The following is a 20,597-nucleotide window of genomic DNA, read 5'->3' on the forward strand; positions in this document are numbered from 1 at the left end:
CCTCCCACCCCACCCCCCACTCCAGTAACCCTGTTTGTTTCCTGCGATTAAGAATTCCTCATATCAGTGAGGTCATATGATACATGTCTTTCTCTGTTCGACTTATTTCACTCAGCATAATACCCTTCAGTTCCAACCACGTCGTTGCAAATGGCAAGATCTCATTCCTTTTGATGGCTGCATAATATTCCATTGTGTGTGTGTGTGTGTGTATAGCACTTATTTTTAAGTGTGCTTATTTTGTCTCATTTAGCATAACAATATAGCACTTATTTTTTTGTTATTTGAAATTTTACTGTTTGTATTTTTAAAGTATAAAAACAATTTGCTTCAAGAGAAAGTGATATTAGAACTCAGGCCCAAAGCAAACCAGAACAAATAAGACAAATATATATATATACCACATCTTCTTTATCCATTCATCTGTGGATGGACACCAAGATAGAATCTTTACTGAGGTCACAGAGAAAAAAAGAGTGAAATCTGAATCCTTCCAAAGTGATTTAATTTCTGACAGCTTGGCACAACATTAGCTGGTGATAGGATTTCTCTGTGGAAGGTACTGGAGGAGGTTGGTGGCACTGAAATGTTCAGATGCCCATGTCTTCAACCTTGTCTTTGGTCTCCATAGTCCTTCCTCAGTGGTTCACCTGATCACCATTGGCCACAAGTCAGTCCTGATGATCTAGGGATTTCTGTGAAGTAAGACCAGATCTCTAACACCTCAAGAAGCGTAGCTTGGAGTTATCTGTATTCTACAACACATCCAGGAGCATTAGGAAATTGATGATTTAATTCCTCAGGCCCATAAAGTATGCTAAATAGTATAACTATTTATTATTATATTTTGAAATTCAAAAATAGGAAAATGACTAAATATGGATTGGTATACACATAACAAAATATTGTGTGGCTCATTTACAAAGAATTAGTAATGTCTACATTACTAATGGAAGTGAAAAAAGACAGAGTATAAACCATCTATATAATATTACCACAACTATTTGAAAATATACATACAAAAATATTAGAAATGAATATACTAAAATATTAACTGTGCTTGTCTCTGGGAGAGTGTGGTTATAGGCGATTTTTTCCCCAACCTTTTTATTTTCCAATTTTTCAGTAATGAGAATACTGGTATCATAATAGAAAACAAATAAAATTTCTTTTTTTAAGTTTCAAAAAATATTTCCAACTGTATTTCTCCATGTGGGTATCCTCTTCCAGGCCACAGACATCATTTTTGTGAAGTGTTTTCCTCCTACTTAAAAATTAAAAGCAACTAGTGGCAAATATGGCACAGAATAGAATGCCCAGAACTCCAATACACCAGCAAGATATAGAAAAGATGCTTGGAGGGCAAACAGGACTCATCCTGAGGTCAAATTTGCTTTCCCATATTTGGTGTTGCTGACTTTTTCAATGGTTAGAGCGTAGTCTCTGAACTACTAACCTATTTCCACTTCGTCCTACTTCCATTGCTAACAATCCTCTTCCACTACCACCCATATCCTATTAAGATCACTACATCAAAAACTAATGATGTATTGTATGGTGACTAACATAACATAATAAAATTAAATTAAATTAAATTAAAAAAAGATAACTGCTTTAAGAATTTGCTCTGAAGAAGCTCTTTCAATAAATGTATTTTTTTTAAAAAAACAGCTCATCTAAGACTATAGAAAAAAAACTGAGTAAGACAATGGTTTTCCAAGGTCAGCCATGGCTTCGTCTCTGACAGATGATTTACTATAGAGAGACCAAAATTCAAAGTATTATTTATATGTTTTAATGACACTGCTTGCTAGCTGGATTTCACCAACAACTGACTCAGTATGTCTTTCTTAATATTGAAAGTTATCCAGTGGGGCGGGGGGGACAAGTAAAAGACAATATAAACTCAATAATACAATTTTATATTGGCTTCCTTGTTCCAGGGATATTGTAGCAAAGAATCTTACACATAACCATTGAAAACCAAAATTGCATATAAACCAACAAGAACAATCTCCATTATAGCCCCTTCAATGTAAGTTGGTGCTTTTATTAAAAATGGGCTTTAAAATTATTTAGAATTCTTCAGAACAGTTTGAGCATCTTCTTGTATTTTCTACAAATTCTTCCCTCTGTCCTACCCAGAAGAATTGTGTTCCCTCTGACGTAGAATATTTTTCACAAAAATGCTTGTAAAGCTAAAGAAAGATTTCATTTAAGCTTATAATTCAAGGTAAGTGAACTGAAGATAGGTTGGCAGTCTGAGTTAATATTGTATTAAGTGGATTTTTTTTTCTTTTATAAGCATGTTCATTTTTATTTAAACGAAACCCACTTGACCATTCAGATAACAAAATAATAAATTGAGGAGCCCAGAAGATTATAGATAAAAATCATGAATAGTACCAAAGATCCACATTATAGATAAAGTGCAATTTTTCTTTCAGCTCGGTATCCCCTTGCTTAAAGATTAAGTAGTCGTACTTGCATATGGGACTCTGCCTTTGTCCAGTCTTGCTGCTTTGCTAATTCTGGTGTGAAAAAATAAAAATACTCATTATTATTTAGAAATTCATTTGAATCGCCTCTTCTACTTAAAACAAAGATAGCACTATGTTTTACGGGGGGGAGTAGGGGAAGCTAACACTTACTGACATGCTGTCCCATCCCAGGCAGAACATTATTTTCTCTAACCATCCTCCAGTCTAGGTCATATTTCTGTCTTATTGGTGAGAAAGCTGAGTGCTTTCTCCCATTCTGAAGACAATGTTCTTTATTAATGTTATTCTGACAAGAGAGTAAATCAACATAATGCATGTAATAAAAACCTAAAACAAAATTGAATTTGAGTGAAATACAGGGGAACCAACTGAAGAAAAGAATTTTTGAAATGCAGTACATGCAGGGAAGCTTTCAGATAGAGCTCATCCTTTACCTTCACCTAAGCTGTCATGCTGCAGGGAAAAACCTCTAAATGAAGGTAGAGAAGCCTTCAGTCGAAGTACACACCTACTAGACCTCACAGGACTCATACTCAAGATAAACCTCATGAATATAAATGAATGTGGAAGGGTCTTTACCTATGGCACATCCCTTATTAAATAACAGAGAATTTATCCCAAATAGACCTTATGGATAGAATGAACTTATTTAACCTCAGAGAATTCATAGAGATTAAAAAAATCTTATGAATTTGGTAAGCGTGGGATCTCATAGCCAGGCTTTATCCTATATCTTAGCTCACACCTAAAGTAGCCAACTTGAGGTGATTTAATATATTCTGGAAAATATAATAAAACAAATTTTCATAGATAATGTGAAATGCTTCATTAGCTTCAGAGTATCTTATGCCAATATCTGTAGGCAAAGAATATCTGATTAAAATATGACTTCTATTGCCTGTGTTCATATTCTTAGTATTTTCATCAACCTATAATGAGATCATTTAAGTTTTCATTCTGCATTATAATACCTATAAATTGAATGCTTTTCTTCTTTTTTTCCTGAAAATTACATTCTTACTGCAAAGCAGATATGTAAAGGGACAATCAAAAGTCCCCCATGCTAATCCCATTTCCCACAGTTAAACTGTACACATATAATCATTCAGAAATTTTTCTGTGACTACACACACACACACACCACCCACCAGAGTCACATTTTGTATACTGTAGTACAACTTAATTTTTTTAAAACCAACAACATATAATGAATGTATCTTCTAGTCAGTAAATATAGATCACTATTTCAAAAAAGTGATGTACCAGTTTATCTAATTGAACCCCTATTGATAGACAAAAAATATTGTAATGAAATTTTTTGCATACTTGTTAAAGTATTTTTGAAAGGTAAATATCTTAAAGAGAAAAGGAAAATTAGAGAATCAGATATATATGCGTACATATAAATACATGTAGGTATGTAATTTTCATTTTGATAGTTACTGCCAAATTGCCCTTCAAAGAATAGACCTCATTCTATTTTTAAGCTAATGAAGGAAACCTTTTTTAATTTCAGCTTTCCTGAGGCATCATTGACATATAAAATTGTGAGAAAGTTAAAGTGCATCATGGTGATACGATGTATATATTCGTTGTCAAAGAACTCTATCTAGTTAATTAACACATCCTTCGCCTAACATATTTACCTTTTTTGTGTGAAAAGATTTAATTTCTACTCTCTTGTATCTTTCTTAAAAGTGTCAAAGTATGAGCTGATTAAAACATAAGTAATTGTATTCTCAAAGCATTCCAAAATAGTTGATAGAGAGGACCATCGGCTTTCCAGCTAAGAAACTGCTTTAAATTATCTTTACTTACAAAACTATTCCTCTTTTTTTTTTGGACACAAGAATAGAAAGTCATATTTTAAAGATCTAAATTAAACATCATTGTGACCTTGCTACGTCTAAGGAACAAAGTTGCTTACTTAAGGCATTTTATTGATTATTAAACTTTTTTTTTCTGTGTTCCAAATTCAACCCACTCTATTATAAATAATAGATACCATTGTATTTATAATAAATAATATAGGGGCTCTTTTTTTAATTAGTCATCAAAGCATAAATATAAATTGCTGTGTTATAGAGGTGTCTCCCCTGTAGGCAGACATTCCTTCAAATGCAACTCACATATAACTACATTTACCTGGGCAAAACATAATTTAGACCGTAGAGAAGTAACACTCCTTTTCAGGAAAATTGCCATGCCATCGAAAATACTACTAAAACCATAAAGCTCTTTGGGGCGCCTGGGTGGCTCAGTCATTAAGCGCCTGCCTTTGGCCCAGGTCATGATCCCAGAGTCCTGGGATCAAGCCCCACATCGGGCTTCTGCTCCACAGGAAGCCTGCTTCTCCCTCTCCCACTCCCCATGCTTGTGTTCCCTCTCTCGCTGTGTCTCTCTTTGTCAAATAAATAAAATCTTTAATAAAAATTAAAAAAATAAAACAATAAAGCTCTTCAAATATCACTTCTGGCCTCAAAGATTTGGTTATTTATAATTTCACTTCATGTAATTGATTATCAGGAGACCGTCAGGGACCATGTCATTTGTATAACTAGAAAAGACCCACAACTTTGTGCCCTTACAAATCTGGGCTCTGAAGTCCAGGGAGTGAAAGGCTCTCTCTGCTATCCCTCAAGGATACTTTGTCTCCAACTAAGCTTGAGCCAGTATCTATACAAATTCATGAAAGAATGAGTTTATGCTACAACAGGCTTCTACTGAATTTTTAATAAATGCAAGATAATTTATTCAAATCACTGACACTTATACAAAATGAATTTTTAGATCTCTCTCTGCTTCTTTCTCTTCAAAGCAGACTAAACTTTCCATTTCATTTGATTATAATATTTGGGTTTCTAAAGGAAGTAATTTCACTTTTGTTATCTTCCAACAGTTAAAAGTGGGGGAAGTAAAGACTAAATTAGTAGAGTAAAATTGAATATATTGGACTTTAAAATAAATATTGAAAAGAAATATACAGGGACACCTGAGTGGCTCAGTCAGTTAAGCGTCCAACTCTTGGTTTCGGCTTAGGTCATGATCTCAGGGTCGTGAGACCGAGCTCTGCATCAGGCTCCACTCTCAGTGAGGAGTCTGTTTGAGATTCTGTCTCCCTCTCCCTCTGCCCCTCCTGCTTGTGCTCTCTCACTCTCTCTCTCTCTCAAATAAATAAATCTTAAAAAAAAAAAAAAGAAATATACAGTCTGAACATATCTCACACAGCTCTGTCTGTGGTGGATGTCTTGAAAATAATTCATTTAGATACATCTAGAAGAGTTATTCATTCACAACTAATAATGAGAAAAAGAAAAAATCTCATTTTTCACTTGAATAGAAGGTTCTTTTAGTCCATGACAATTCCATCTTTTTCAATTCAATTTTTCACTTTAAAAATACCCTAAAGCCTAAAAGGAGTCATCATATGCATCATTTATAACCTTAACTTGCTTTGTGGATCAGGAGGCTGAGTGGCTTAATTGGGATAAATGGAGCAAGTAAAAGACCAATGAACCAGTGTGAAATTTTCTTGTATGAGTCAAGAGAGGTTCCTTGTTAATTTACAGTGGTCCATCACTATTAAGAGCTGCTTCAAAAGGTTATTTTTTAGTTTCTTGAATGATTAATATAATCTGTTAAAATATAAAAAAAAAAAAGTAAGCATTTCCTAAACATCTTAGTCCCAAATCTATTATAAACTGAAATGGTCCAACATAATCTCCCTGGCACAGTACACTCTTTAGAACCATAACTACTAAAATAAGAGCAAACTGAGATACAGAAGATCTCAGTTTTAAAGTTAAACAGGCAATTGGCCTTAGGCAAGGCCACTTACCTCTGTGTGTCCCAGTTTCCTCCATCTGTGGGCAAGCGAGTTGTGTGAACAGCAATGTCCAGATTAGACACAACCAGAAATAAATACTAAGGAGAAATAGTTTTAAAATATTAGATATTTTTGTTCTCTTCTGTATATCTGAATATATATTTTTTGACATGATCCAGGTTAAATCTCATCTTTTTTTTGAAAACTAGCTAGGCTCTTGCCACTCTTATGACTTTACATTCTATAACTTTTTTAATGCGCAAAATACCATACAATTGTTTATGATCTTATGATACTGTCTTTTATGGTTCCCTGTTTCCTTAGTTCAAATTTGATCCCCCCATCTTGACTGTAAGTACTTTGAGAATAAAGACTATCATGTAATAGACATACCATACATAGTATTGATTAAATTTGTCCTTCTACAGAAAAATCATAATTGTGAATGGAATGTGTTTAAAAGTTTGTTCATTACGAAAATCTGCTGTACCACATCTTTATTTCAGAATTATTGATTTCTAAGTAAATGTTCCTCATTAAAAATAAAATGTTATACTCTATAAAGCTTTGACTTAATATTCCAACTGTTCATGATTCTCCTTGTTTTTTAAGGTGGGACATCTTGGGAGCTGTCATTGGTACAGAATGCGGAACAGTAGAATCAGGTTTATCAATGGTCTTCCTCAAAGATGGAGAGAGGAAATTATGCACCCCATATATGGATACTACCGGTTATGGGAACCTGAGATTTTACTTTGTTATGGGTAGGTACATTTTGAACAAATTTTTTTGACCTAAGGCAGAACCTAGGCCATCCCCTATCCCTGGGGAAGTAAGATAGCTAGTCGGCTAACAACATAAAATGATATTCACAAAATATGAGTTCTACTAGATGAACAAAAGCTCCCACCTGCTTCAGACCAGCCCTACTGGAACCATCCTATAAGAGAACTAGTCCTGGCACGCCTTGATAGGCCTGAAGGTAAAATGCCATATACCTTCATCACACCTCTCCCTCAGTGGTCATAACTGAAAAGACAACGGGAGAGAAGCTGAGAACAAAATAACTCCTTTGTCCAAAGTCCCTGGCTTCCCCCCAAAGCAGTCATCTAGGTAAGTCATTTGTTTTCATGGACATATCATCATTACATCACTGTTTCTTTGTGGGATGCTAAGAGGTTTATAATACTTTAATAACACTGTCTACTTTTTAATATGTAGCAAACACACAAAGAAAGTGTTCATAGGTGTATTTTTCTCTAGATTATTGTAGAGCAAATAAGTAGGTAAACATTTAGAAAAAAAACCCAAGGAAGAATGTGGGGGGGGGTTGAAATCAGGGATCTCTCAAATTTATCGTGTTAGTTACGTATTCTTCCACTGGATGTCATTCCAGAAATGTGCGTAGGTGTCACATGCCTTTTTTTGTTGAGTGACTCAGAAAGCACAGGCAACACCTGGAAGTGAAACAGGAAATAAACATTTAGCACCTTTGAACTTACTTGCAAAGATGTCAGCTCATCAGGACAAACAGGGCCCCTGAGTCTGGGCTTCAGCACTGGCTGTTTATTTCCCTCACATTACTTACTTCCTACAGGTCAGAGTGGCATGGTAAACTTCAGATTATGTCATACTCCAAAACGTTGTCTGCTTGATGGTACCTCATTTTCAATGATGATCTGTTTGATAACAGGGAAGTTGTACATATAAAGTATAATAATGTAATCTTCCTACATTAAGGATCTCCTCACCTCAACTGAAATGGTCTGTATACTTAGAGACCCAGAGTTCATTTCCTTTACATAATTAGAATTCAAACTGGCTCTCATTTTATTAAGAAAGATTCCTGGGAAACCTTAACCCTCCCCTCAAAAAGTTGTAATAAACATTCATGGTTCTAATGTTAAGCCTTTTCCCTTTTTACCATTTTTCACATAATAATTTGCATTCTTGATTTTTTTCAAGGTGACTCATACTAAATCAACCCCATTCAGTGCCTTTGTAAGACACTGTCATATTTATATAAGCGTCTTTGTAGAAAAAATTTAGTCATCTTTAATTCTTTCTGAAACAAAGATTATTAATGAATCAATTAAAATAATATTGACTGTGAGGAAAAAACTCATTTGAATGAGCCAACAGAACATTATCCCAAATAAAATCATCTCCATTTAATTTTAAAAATTAATTAATTCCAATTGACTATAGAGCACTGAGCTAGGTTATGTGGGGTATATAATGGGGGGTAATAATGGTACCTAAATCTCAATGATTGAATTCATACGAATCCCTTAAAACAGTACCTAGTGCCAATAGGTACAACTCAATATATCTTTTTTTATATATATAAAAATTTCTTAGAATTCCTGCCCACAAGTAACATCTAAAAGTCAGTCAGAGAGAGACAAATACCCTATGATTTCATTCATATGTGGAATTTAAAATGCAAACAAGCAAAGGAAAAACAGAGACAAACCAAGAAACAGACTCTTTTTAAAAAATTTTTTATTGTTATGTTAATCACCATACATTACATCATTAGTTTTAGATGTAATGTTCCATGATTCATTGTTTGTGCGTAACACCCAGTGCTCCATGCAGAACGTGCCCTCTTTAATACCCATCACCAGGCTTACCCATCCTCCCACCCCCCTCCCCTCTAGAACCCTCAGTTTGTTTTTCAGCGTCCATCGTCTCTCATGGTTCATCTCCCCCTCCAATTTCCCCCCCTTCAAGGAAACAGACTCTTAACTATAGAGAACAAAGTGATGGTCACCAGAGGGGAAGAGGGTGGGGGAATGGGTGAATGAAGAGTACACTTATCATGATGAGCACTGCGTAATACACAGAGCTGTTGAATCACTGTATTGTACACCTGAAACTAATATAACACTGTATGTTAACTGTACTGGAACTTAAATAAAAATTTTTAGGAAGAGAGAGAATGTAATGGGCTGTAATGAAATGAAGATGGTATGGAAGTGCCAAGGACACTCTGGGTCGCTGCAGTGTTGAGATCAGGGCAACACTCCGTGAGGGAGATGACATTTGAACTGTTCCTTGAAGGATGGCCTTAATTTAAATCTAAAGGGATTTATAAACTGAAACTAATATAACACTGTGTTCATTACACTTGAGTAAAAATTAAAAAAAAAAAAATGATAACTTACCTCGAAGGAATAGATGCAGGAGGAAGATGATAGTTCTCTTAAAGAAGAGGGAAATAAGGGACATTTTATTTTACACAAAAATCAGAACATAAACTGTATTGTAAAAACCTATCCCTACACTTCTGCCGATATACAAGTGGGATAGTTAATTTTGAGTGTCATATTGAAACAGAGAATTATCAATATTAAAAACAACTTTTTAAGGGTTTGAAGGGAGAAAAGAATGCCAAGCTAAGCCAGCATTTTGAGAAAAAGCACAAGTATAAATTCACATGACATGTTTGGGGCGGGTGATTTTCCCACTACAACTGAGTGGAAAGATAGAAGGTGGAGCAAGAAAAGAGAAATGGAACCAGAATGGTGATCTTCTTTAATATCGATTAAGGAGTTCAGGTTCTTTCTCTAGGCAGCATAGAGCCACTAGATGATTCCTATCAGTTCTGTGACGTATTCTCATCTGTGTTTTAGATAACTCTGGCATGAATGTGAAGGAAAGACTGAAACACTCAGAAATTAGAGGACAGGAGACCAGTGAGGGTAGGGTTGCCAGAGTTAGAGGAAAAAAACCAAAGCAGCTTTTTAAATTTTTTTAAAATGCGGGGTGCCTGGGTGGCACAGTCTGTTAAGCATCAGACTCTTGGTTTTGGCTCAGATCATGATCTCAGGGTCGTGAGATCGAGCCCCGTGTCAGCCTCCACACTCAGCACAGAGTCTGCTTGAGATTCTCTCTCTCTCTCCCTCTGCCCCTCCTACTCGTGCACTCTCTCTCTCTAAAATAAATAGTCTTTAAAAATTTTTTTAATTGAAGCGTAATTGACATACAATATCCTCTTAGTTTCAGGTGTACAGCATAGTGATTAGATAGTTTCAAACATTATAAAATGATCTCTGTGATGAATCTAGTTACCATCTATCACCACATAGTTATTCCAGTATTATTGACTACATTTCCTATGCTGTACTTTTCATCCCTGTGACTTACTTATTTTATAACTGGAAGTTTGTACCTCTTAATCCCCTTTACCTATTTAAATCTGAATTTCAGATAAACAAATAATTTTTTCATATAAATATTGTTCATGCAATATATTTCATCTGGCAACCCGAAGTTAGGAAGCTATTGCACTAGTCCAAGCAACCAAGGAATATGGAGTGACAGTGATAATCATACGAAGAAGGGGATAGAGAATAAACAACAGAAGAGAAGGAACCAACCGAGGTTCACACCCAAAAGACTCGAGATTGTGAGACCAATATTGGAAAGGACAGAGATTTCTTTCATGGATTTCTTCCTTGGATTTCTTGGATTTCTTCCTATTTCCCGAAATAGGAAATGCCCAAAAATAAATAAATAAAGAGTAGATATGAAGTAGAAGATTTTGGCATTAGGTATGTTGAGGTTGAGGCTTCTGGAAAGCCATACGAAGGTAAAAATTTTTCTCAGGGTGTGAACCAGATCGGAAAATCATCAGCACACAGGTGACAATTGGAGCCACTGGAGTTGCTGTGTTCTCCCAAACAGAAGGCAGAGTAAACAAAGCACAGGGAAAATTCTTAGGGGGAGCCCTCATCTAGGTAAAGGTGGAAGGCATAGAGGTAGACAAAGGATACTGAGAAAGGACATAAAGACATGTGGGAGGAAGGTGTTGTTCTACACTGAAGGAGGAAGGGAAAGGGTAGGGATTAGCCCACAGAGAAGCCAACCAGGATAGGGACTGAGAGCTCCCCAGGGACTTCTGAGCGAGTATTCCCCATGGTGTGGTACATGGGAAGCCAAAGCACAGAGAGTTCAAAGAATAAAAGACATGTGTCCCTGAAAAAGGACCACTTCTTCAAGAAGTTCATCAGTAACAGAAGAAAAGAAATGAGGTCTGGATCTTGAGGAGAAAGCAGGATCTAGCAAAGGTGGTTTTTAGGATAGGAGAGGATGTAATAGGACAGGACAGTAGGGAAATATAGGGTAGGGTAAGACTGGACCTATAGAAAGACTTCAAAACTTTGGTAGCTGATGGAGAAAAAGACAACGTGGGAAGAGATCTAAGATATGGTAGACAGCTTATACTGACCCCTTTGGAAAATCACTATCTGATTGTTTATCTGGACAAGATCACACTCCCTTCCTTTCTGGCCCTGCCTGTATGTTCTTCCTGGTTTCATTCCTTGGTTCAGATCAATCTACTGTGACTATTTCTGGAAAATTTGCTCAACTTTCAAAATTAGGTTCATGTCTGTTTCCTTCATTCATGTATTCGTTCAACACAAATTCATTGAGGACCAGTATCCAACTCTGTTCTTAGAGCCAGAATGCAGTGAACAGGACAAAAATAACCTGACATACATCATTCATTCCTTTATTATTTCTTCAACATATTCACTGAACATCTCCCATACACCCAGCTTTTTTTTTCTATTTATTTAATTTTTTTTTGGTGTAGTGTTCCATGATTCATTGTTTGCATATAACACCCAGTGCTCCATTCAATACGTGCCCTCCTTAATACCCATCACCGGGCTAACCCATCCCCCCCACCCCCCTCCCCTCTAGAACCCTCAGTTTGTTTCTCAGAGTCCATAGTCTCTCATGGTTCGTCTCCACCTCCAATTCCCCCCCTTTCATTTTTCCCTTCCTACTATCTTCTTTTTTTTTTTCTTTTAACATATAATGTATTATTTGTTTCAGAGGTACAGGTCTGTAATTCATCAGTCTTACACAATTCACAGCGCTCACCATAGCACATACCCTCCCCAATGTCTATCTCCCAGCCACCCTATCCCTCCCACCCTCCACCACTCCAGCAAACCTCAGTTTGCTTCCTGAGATTAAGAATTCCTCCTATCAGTGAGATCATATGATACATGTCTTTCTCTGATTGACTTATTTCGCCTAGCATAATACCCTCTAGTTCCATCCATGTCATTGCAAATGGCAAGATTTCGGGGGTTTTTGATGGCTGCATAATATTCCATTGTGTGTGTGTATATATATATATATATATATATATATATATATATATATATACCACATTGTCTTTATCCATTCATCTGTCGATGGACATCTTGGCTCATTCCATAGTTTGGCTATTGTGGACATTGCTGCTATAAACATTGGGCTGCACGTACCCCTTCGGATCCCTACATTTGTAACTTTGGGGTAAATACCCAGTTGTGCAATTGCTGGGTCGTATGGGAGCTCTATTTTCAATATTTTGAGGAACCTCCATACTGTTTTCCATAGTGGTTGCACCAGCTTGCATTCCCACCAACAGTGTAGGAGGATTCCCCTTTCTCCTCATCCTCGCCAACATCTGTTGTTTCCTGACTTGTTAATTTTAGCCATTCTGACTGGTGTGAGGTGATATCTCATATACACCCAGCTTTTAGCCCACACTTATATCTCTCTTCTCTGACTTTTGTCTGCAACTATGGTAGCACAACACAGTTTATTGCTAATTATCATTCTTTTGTGAGTATTAATCTTGTTTTCCTGGCTAAATTACAAATTTTTTGAGGTCAGATTTTCCCTTCAAGCCCAATGTCCTATACATAGTAAACAATAAAATCACTCTCCTAATATAAATAAGTATCTTAAAAGCTACTTAAAGCAGGACTTAAACTATCTGAAAACTGACTGTCCATCTGGTTTTTACTGAGGTCTTTTGTAATTGCTGTACAAAATGCCCCTTGAGTCATACCTTCCCACAATACATCAAAGCGAATGAAACAGAAGAAGAATCCATATCTTTCTGTACCAGCTGCTGTCACTGAAACTTCACAGAGCTGATAAATTGCCCCCAGAGGGATCTTTTAGATAAAGTCTGTCATCATTTTAAAGTTGTGGCTCCTTGTGGACTTTCCTCTTCTGTCATTCTGGGCGGGAGGAGCGCTCACGTGTGTCTCCGTTCCCTCTGAAAGGCAGGTGCAGTTCACGAACTGTTCTTAAGAGAGCAGAGATTTACAGGGAACAAATCAATGAAATTAGAGAGGACTGAGGTTCAGTTCCTATGTCTCTGGGTATGTTGCTTTAACTCCATACTGCCCGTGACCTTTCACCTTTCCTGTGTTCTTTTGGGTAAGTCTTTAATATGTCCTCAACAAAGAAGTTACAGTTTTTAGATAGGGGTTTAGTTTTCATGCAGATCTTTTTCCTCCAAAGACAGTCGTTTAGAATGACTTTACTAGCTATATTTACCATAATGTAGCAGTGTGTAACAAAATGCTAAAAAAAACTCTGATAATCAGATATCAAAATCGTAAGGTTCTCTCTACTGGCTGTTGCCCTTAAACAATAAACATCTGTTAGGACGAGGGTGACATTATCACCACATCTGGCCTCTCTCTTCTCAGTTCAGATTAGTTAACTAAATAAATATTTATAATATGCCAAGTTATGTATGTCTAACAGATGTAACATGCTATAGTTCTATGCTTCATGGATACCAGCATCCAAGTTACTTCTATTATTATGATCTTTCTTATGTTGATTAAGTTCTAGCTTTCTTACTTAAAACAGCACGTATCAGTAATTTTTTCCCAAGATCAGACCCCAGTTACCCAGGCTAAGATTGTATCAAACATTCCTCCCCCCTCCTTCCTTCCTTCCTCCCTCCCTCCCTTCCGTCCTTCCTTTCCTCCTTCCTTCTTTCCTTCCGATGGTGAATCTCAACCATTATTTGTTGATTTTACTAGATTAATTCTCAGAGGGTAACCTTGTTCTAGAGTTTTGAGGTTAACCTACTGTCACCATAGAGTATTAGCAACAAATTGCCTGTAGAGAAAAATTAACATTAATGATAGTTAATTTAAGAACTGGAGGGGATCTTTTGAAAGATAGTAATAAAATTAAGAGTTAATGTTATAAATTTGGGACCATAAGGATAGAATATTTGCCAGGAAATCCATGTACATTCCTACATTCCTGCTATGATGACTGGGGCTGTTGTGAATGATAGTAGTGGGTAGGGAGAGGCTTCTGGGTAGACATGCAATCCTTTAAAATCCAGGTTCTGCAGACAGTTCATAGAAGCCAGCAATAGTAAGAATTATTGGCTGAATGCAGTAGTGAAAAGAATAGAGGGTCAAGGGCTAAAAGACATACCATTGACTCACGGCTTTTCCACCGGTTAGTTGAATGGTCTTCAGTTTCAGGTCCCTGCTCTGTTATTCAGTTTCGTCATCAGGATGATCTTAATTACCTCTTGGTTCTAATGTTCCATTGTTTCATTTGACTGTAAAGTAGAGAGATAGGGAATGAACTACTCTGTGTACTTTCCAACAACCAAGTGTGGTACCAAAAATAAAAATGAAAAATGTAAAATGAACTGCAATTAAGATGCAAATACCTAGTATGTGCTAAAATATTAAGGATACTATGTGCAACTGTTTAAGTAATATCACTTCAGAAATAGCTAATGGAGTGAGTCACCACATTTTTTAAAAACCAGCATCAATCAGTTCTGAATTTTGGCCATTAAGACCTCAAATATAAGGAAGTGACAGTTTCTTAAAAAGCAGAGCACATCTTTTTTAATGTGGGTTAAAATTTGGACATGCAGCCACGGCTCGTTGCAGACTATCATTTGAGCAATCTCATGAAGCATATAGTTACTTTGGCCTTCCCAAATATCAGGTTATTGATCTTTAGCATGAGATAGTTCTATCTGAACTATCTTTATTAATTATTTCCTTGGGTCTGGTTATTTTTGTTTAGGGTCATTCTTAATATAATATTATTATAATTATTCTTAAAGTTATTCTTATATTTTTTTAATTCTGAAAGTTAACACTACACATGTTTATGGATGCAATTTGGTACCAAGAACTTAAAATTTTTGTTTTATACAGGAGGGGTTTGTGACCCTGGAGATTCTCATGAAAATGATATCACCCTGTATGCAAAGATTGAAGGAAGAAAAGAGCACATTACACTGGATACTCTTTCCTATTCCTCCTATAAGGTATTGATGCCAGTCCATGTGCCAAATGGCCCCATCCCAGATCTCTGTAGACAGGCCAAGGTCAAAACCATGAAAAGACCCTGCTAGATGCAGAGAACACTCTCTTTTAGAAGCCCAGGAAGTTGCCAGATTTCTTTAAAAGTGACATGGACATTTTAATATTCTCTTTTTTTTCCCTGATACAAATGAAAAAGGCAGTTTTTATCAGGAAAAATGAACTACAGCCCATTAGAGACAGTAAGATGGAGCCCAGTACTCTGATAGTTATTCTTGTTCCCTATAAAGCCCCAAAAGTGGCTCTAGTTATGGAACCTCACAGACTTGTTATCAGGCATAATGACTATTTATCAAGCATTTTAGGATTTCCTAGGTAGAAGACATTGTAGAAGTATAGATTATTGCTACTTTTTTTTTTTTTGCTAATTATAGCCACTGAAATTGACCTTTTTCCTTTGCCCTTTGGATTTAGTACATGTACTGGCTCTGGTTATTTGCAAACATCTTCAGAATTATGTGTGATGCTTGTCATTAGGTGTAGAATTATTTTTTTCTAGTAGTAGATTTCTTTGTGCTGAGACTACACTCACACAATCATTATTAGTTATGCTGTTCTCCACATTGATAGCACCCTCGGAACTGTAAGGAGCTTGAACACAGCCAGCACCTAGCATTTCGGAAGACAGGAGATAAACATGGAGGCTAGAATAGGGGATGGCCAGAGAAAGTATCCAGCACACCCATCTGCTAGGGTCATTCAAGTTAGACCATTTGGGATTTCATGATGGACTAGTTTTCCACCTGTGACTAGCTAGGGTTACATCTGCTCTGGTCAGCTGCATGCCTCAGACGAAGTCAGTTATGTAACTCACTGATGCTGGCTGTTCCCGCCTAGCATCCTATTTTCAGAATACTAGTTTGGCAACCATTATTACCATACAAATTCACTTTTTTAAAAGAGGACCGATGATAAATTTTAACTGTGAAGTTGCCTTTGTCTTGTTCCAAGGTATATAAAATGGATACATATGCTCTGATAACTTTTAAAGAACTTACACTAATTAATCTTCAGGTAGAGAGGGCCTGATCAGTCACACACAGAGAGTTCCAGGTGCCTGCAAAGGAGGAATCCTGAGTGACTCAAACAAATACCCATGAAGACCGCATCAACTACATGAAATAACAGTGGAACACACAGGACTTCGCCCCGTGCTCATAAATGGCAATTATACACATAGTAACTGCAAGATTGAGTCTAGGAGAATTCACACAGTCTCACATAGAGGGATGATGAGTGATTTTGGTTTCCTTTGTTCTGAAGGTTCCATCTTTAGTTTCTGTTGTCATCAATCCTGAGCTTCAGACGCCTGCTACCAGATTTTGTCTCAGGCAAAAGAACCATCAAGGTCAAAACAGGAACATCTGGGCTGTCGATTTTTTCCACGTCTTACCTGTTCTCCCTTCTACGATGTCTCACATGATACAGTTTTCCATTAATCTGGGCTGTGGAACACATCAACCTGGTAACAGGTAGGAAGTCCTATTTTGTGAGTGTGTGAACTCACACACTAATTAGAAATGAAAACGTGGGGCACCTGGCTGGCTCAGTTCGTGGAGCACGCAACTCTTATGAGTTCAAGCCCCATGTTGAGCGTAGAGATTACTTAAAAAATAACATATTAAAAAAAAAATGAACATGTGGACTTGGCTATTAAACCAGAGCAACTTCTCAGTGGGTTTCCTGCTGAATTTCTAATGAAACATCCTTTAAAAAAATACACACTTCCCCCCCAAAGAGGAGCTCTTCAATTAATATGCAGATTATGATTGGATAATTTTAAGTAGAAATGAGTTCATTCTATGAGCTTGGTTTTAGGTATCAGAAGTGTTTGCACATGCTGTGGCAGCCATCCATGCAGACAGATTGCCGAGAGAGAAGAAAAACAAATAACTGAGAAAAAAAGCTTGACCTCATGTTGGTTAGTGACCCCCTAATAATAGGCACGGAAATCAATTAGCACTTCAAGAGCTATGACTTCTCGGTTTCACTTCGCACAAGTGTTGCTGGTCCTTTCTAAGAATTTTGTGAGTCTCACATTCACAGGATGAGGTGGCAGTGTGAGACATGGTAATTGCCTTGCCATCTATCAGATTGAAGCACGCCAACGCCCATTCCTATTTGTTGGCTTTAAAAGATAGTCTGTTTCTCTCGCGGTAATTTAACCGTTTGCCCTTTGAAGGCTGGTCAGACTGCAGTGAAGGGGAAATGATCATTTTGGAAACAGCATCTTAAAATTTATTACCCTAGTTCTGCAAATGTTTAAGATACTTAGCGAGGGCTGAGTCTCTTCATTTTCTAATCTTTGCACTTTTTTGTTGTGCTTGTCCTGGTGTTACCAGCGTCACCTTGGAGTTTTCCACCAACCATGGGCGCTCCTGGTCCCTCCTCCACACTGAGTGTTTGCCTGAGATCTGTGCTGGACCTCACCTTCCCCACAGCACAATCTACTCCTCCGAAAACTACAGTGGGTGAGTACATTCTCTCTGAGAGATCGGGAGATTTGAATCCATGTTGTGACTCAAAATCCAGGAGTAAGCCTGAGACTCTACTTTTTCATAATAGGTAAGGAAGCTTTCAGGAGATGTAGGAAGGATCCCATTTTTTTAAAAAAAGACAAAAAGACAATAACTTCAGTAAATCTGATACAAGATCAGGATTTGTAGGGTCACTCATTCTCTATGTACTTGGCTTTTATATTTTAGATACATAAATTTAAATTTTGTATAGTTGATTGCATGGTTATTGCCAAAAGGCTTCTTGCCAAAATACTTACTTAGGGAATGATACAGCATAGAGAGGTGGAAGAAAGTGAAGCTGTGGGTTCAACTCCTAGTTCTGCCATCTACTTGAGTAATGATATTTACTCTCTAACTTTCCCCTTCTTTCCACGTAAATTAAGGACAATGATATACCCCTTTGAGGGCTGTTTAGAGAATTAAAGATGACTGTGCCAAATACCTTCCACCTTACAGAATAAGCACTGGATAAACTGGTAAAAATATCTCCAAGCATAGCAAAATTAAGTTAAGAATTATTTTCTTTCTTAGCCTCTCTTGAAATGTGCATAGGACTAGGGGAGAGCAAAAAATAGAAAGTAATCAATGCCAATCAGCCCCCATGTGGGCACAGATGCATATCATAGAATAATATCATAGGTCTGAGTATTGATGTAAAAATTCCTAAAAAGAATGTCTAAAAACAAAGTAAATAAATATCACTTGCTATTAAGAACAAACACAGTACTCTAGCGTGATACAGCTGTTTTTAGAAGTTGTTTGTCGGAAAACTATAAACAAACTCCACAGGTGAATTTAAAGAGTTTATTGCCAAACTTTAGTGCTCTCCCGAGCATTTAGAAACTAGAACGTCAAAGGCAAGTAAAAGAGGTTCAAAAGATGAGAATGTGGTGAAGCTGTTTTGTGCTAAATTTCTTGCAGGTGGAACCGAATAACGATTCCCCTTCCTAACGCAGCACTAACCAGGGACACCAGAATTCGCTGGAGACAAACGGGACCAATCCTTGGAAACATGTGGGCAATTGATAATGGTTAGTTTATGCCTGTCATAATCACATGCCATTGATGCAGAGTCTTCCTGTGCTTTTGTTCGTTGGTACAGACTTAATCACATTTCTAAGTCATGGTCTTGCGATTCATTAAACGCCCTTTCTTCCCTTTCTCCTTTGCATTCCGTTAGAAACCCAGGGATGCACAATCAGAAAAAAAAAGGCAGCAGTGTCAGCAATATTAGATGCCAGAATGTTTCAACATACATAATGTAAAAATGCGTAAAGCCCTGAAACTCAAATTCACAGCTGATGACAGGGGATATCCTAACATTTTCTTTGAATGTTTTATACAAAATTAACATAAATACTTACCATACTGCATGTATTAAAATAAGACCCATTCTTCTCTTAGTAACTACTGCAACATCTGGAACGCTTATCTTTTAGATGCAGACACCACACATAAGGGAACATCATCTCCAGAATGAAACTTCTGAAGCAAAACTTCTACTTCCTTCTCAGAAAACAGTATAAGAGGAAAATTTAGATATACATAAAATATCCTATGTTATCTTTAATTTTTAAGTGAATTGTTGATCGTTTTTGCATGACTTTAAAGCCAGTATCACTTGTAACAAGTATACAGGAGAGAAGATATTTTAAGTTATTGGGGTACGTGACTGTAAATTTCTTATATTTGTTATTAGTAGCCCACTCTAGTTTTTTAATAATTCTCATTACAGGCAGATTCATAGATTTCCTATTTTCAGAGTATATCAATTTGACTGAAGAGTTACACTACGAGGAATTAGAAAGGGAGGGGAGGGGGGACAAATGTCAATACTTAAGCAAATTTAGCATAGCCACCGACTTTGGTCAATTTTATGATGTAGGAAAAGCCTACATCATTGTTTCATGCTGACCTCCCATGTTTTAATAATGTTTTTGCTATTTTTAAAAAAGATTTTATTTATTTATTGGAGAGAGAGAGAGCATGAGTGAGGAGTAGGGGGAGGAGCAGAGCAGGAGAGAGAGGGACAAGCAGACTCCGAGCTGAGTGTGGAGCCTGACAGGGAGCTCAATCCCACAACCCCAAGATCATGACACCAGCCGAAATCAAGAGTCAGACACCCAACCAACTGAGCCAGCCACCCAGGCACCCCAATCTTTTTGCTATTTTTTAATAATCAAAAAATTGCTACACATTTAATGGAATACATTCTTGAAACTCAGGAATAACCTCAGGCAAGATAATTTACTGATAAGCCAATGTAAATTCTTTAAGCAGTCTGTGTTCAGAGAAGACCAGTAAGAGGCCCAGACTTCAGAGACCACATACGTCAACATAGTACATTTAACATAGTACATAAACATAGTACATTTGCAAAACCATCTAAAGATTAATTTGGTAAAATGGACTTCCTCCATTGGTAGAACATTTTGCATAGCATTTGAGTTACAACACCTGTTAATTAGCTCTAGGGAATAAGTATGTGCCTCTGGATAGTAGGATATGAGTGACTTTTCCCCTGCTGTCATACTTTTTAGGGGTCCTATAATGAACTTATATTACTTTGATA

The 20,597-nt window shown here is 36.9% G+C and overlaps 1 protein-coding gene across 1 annotated transcript in view; it reads left to right on the forward strand.

The window, feature by feature from the left end:
- The window catches only part of RELN (reelin), a 523,500-nt gene that overhangs the window by 331,398 nt on the left and 171,505 nt on the right, over window positions 1-20,597 (forward strand). Inside the window, exons 12-16 of the mRNA XM_035020402.1 lie at window positions 6,940-7,091; window positions 15,339-15,451; window positions 16,770-16,978; window positions 17,849-17,977; window positions 18,947-19,056. Coding sequence (XP_034876293.1) covers window positions 6,940-7,091; window positions 15,339-15,451; window positions 16,770-16,978; window positions 17,849-17,977; window positions 18,947-19,056 — 713 coding nt within the window. The remainder of the gene's footprint in view (window positions 1-6,939; window positions 7,092-15,338; window positions 15,452-16,769; window positions 16,979-17,848; window positions 17,978-18,946; window positions 19,057-20,597) is intronic.

Source organism: Mirounga leonina, unplaced genomic scaffold, assembly GCF_011800145.1.
Source record: "Mirounga leonina isolate KUSES-001 unplaced genomic scaffold, KU_Mleo_1.0 Mir_174, whole genome shotgun sequence".
NCBI lineage: Eukaryota > Metazoa > Chordata > Mammalia > Carnivora > Phocidae > Mirounga > Mirounga leonina.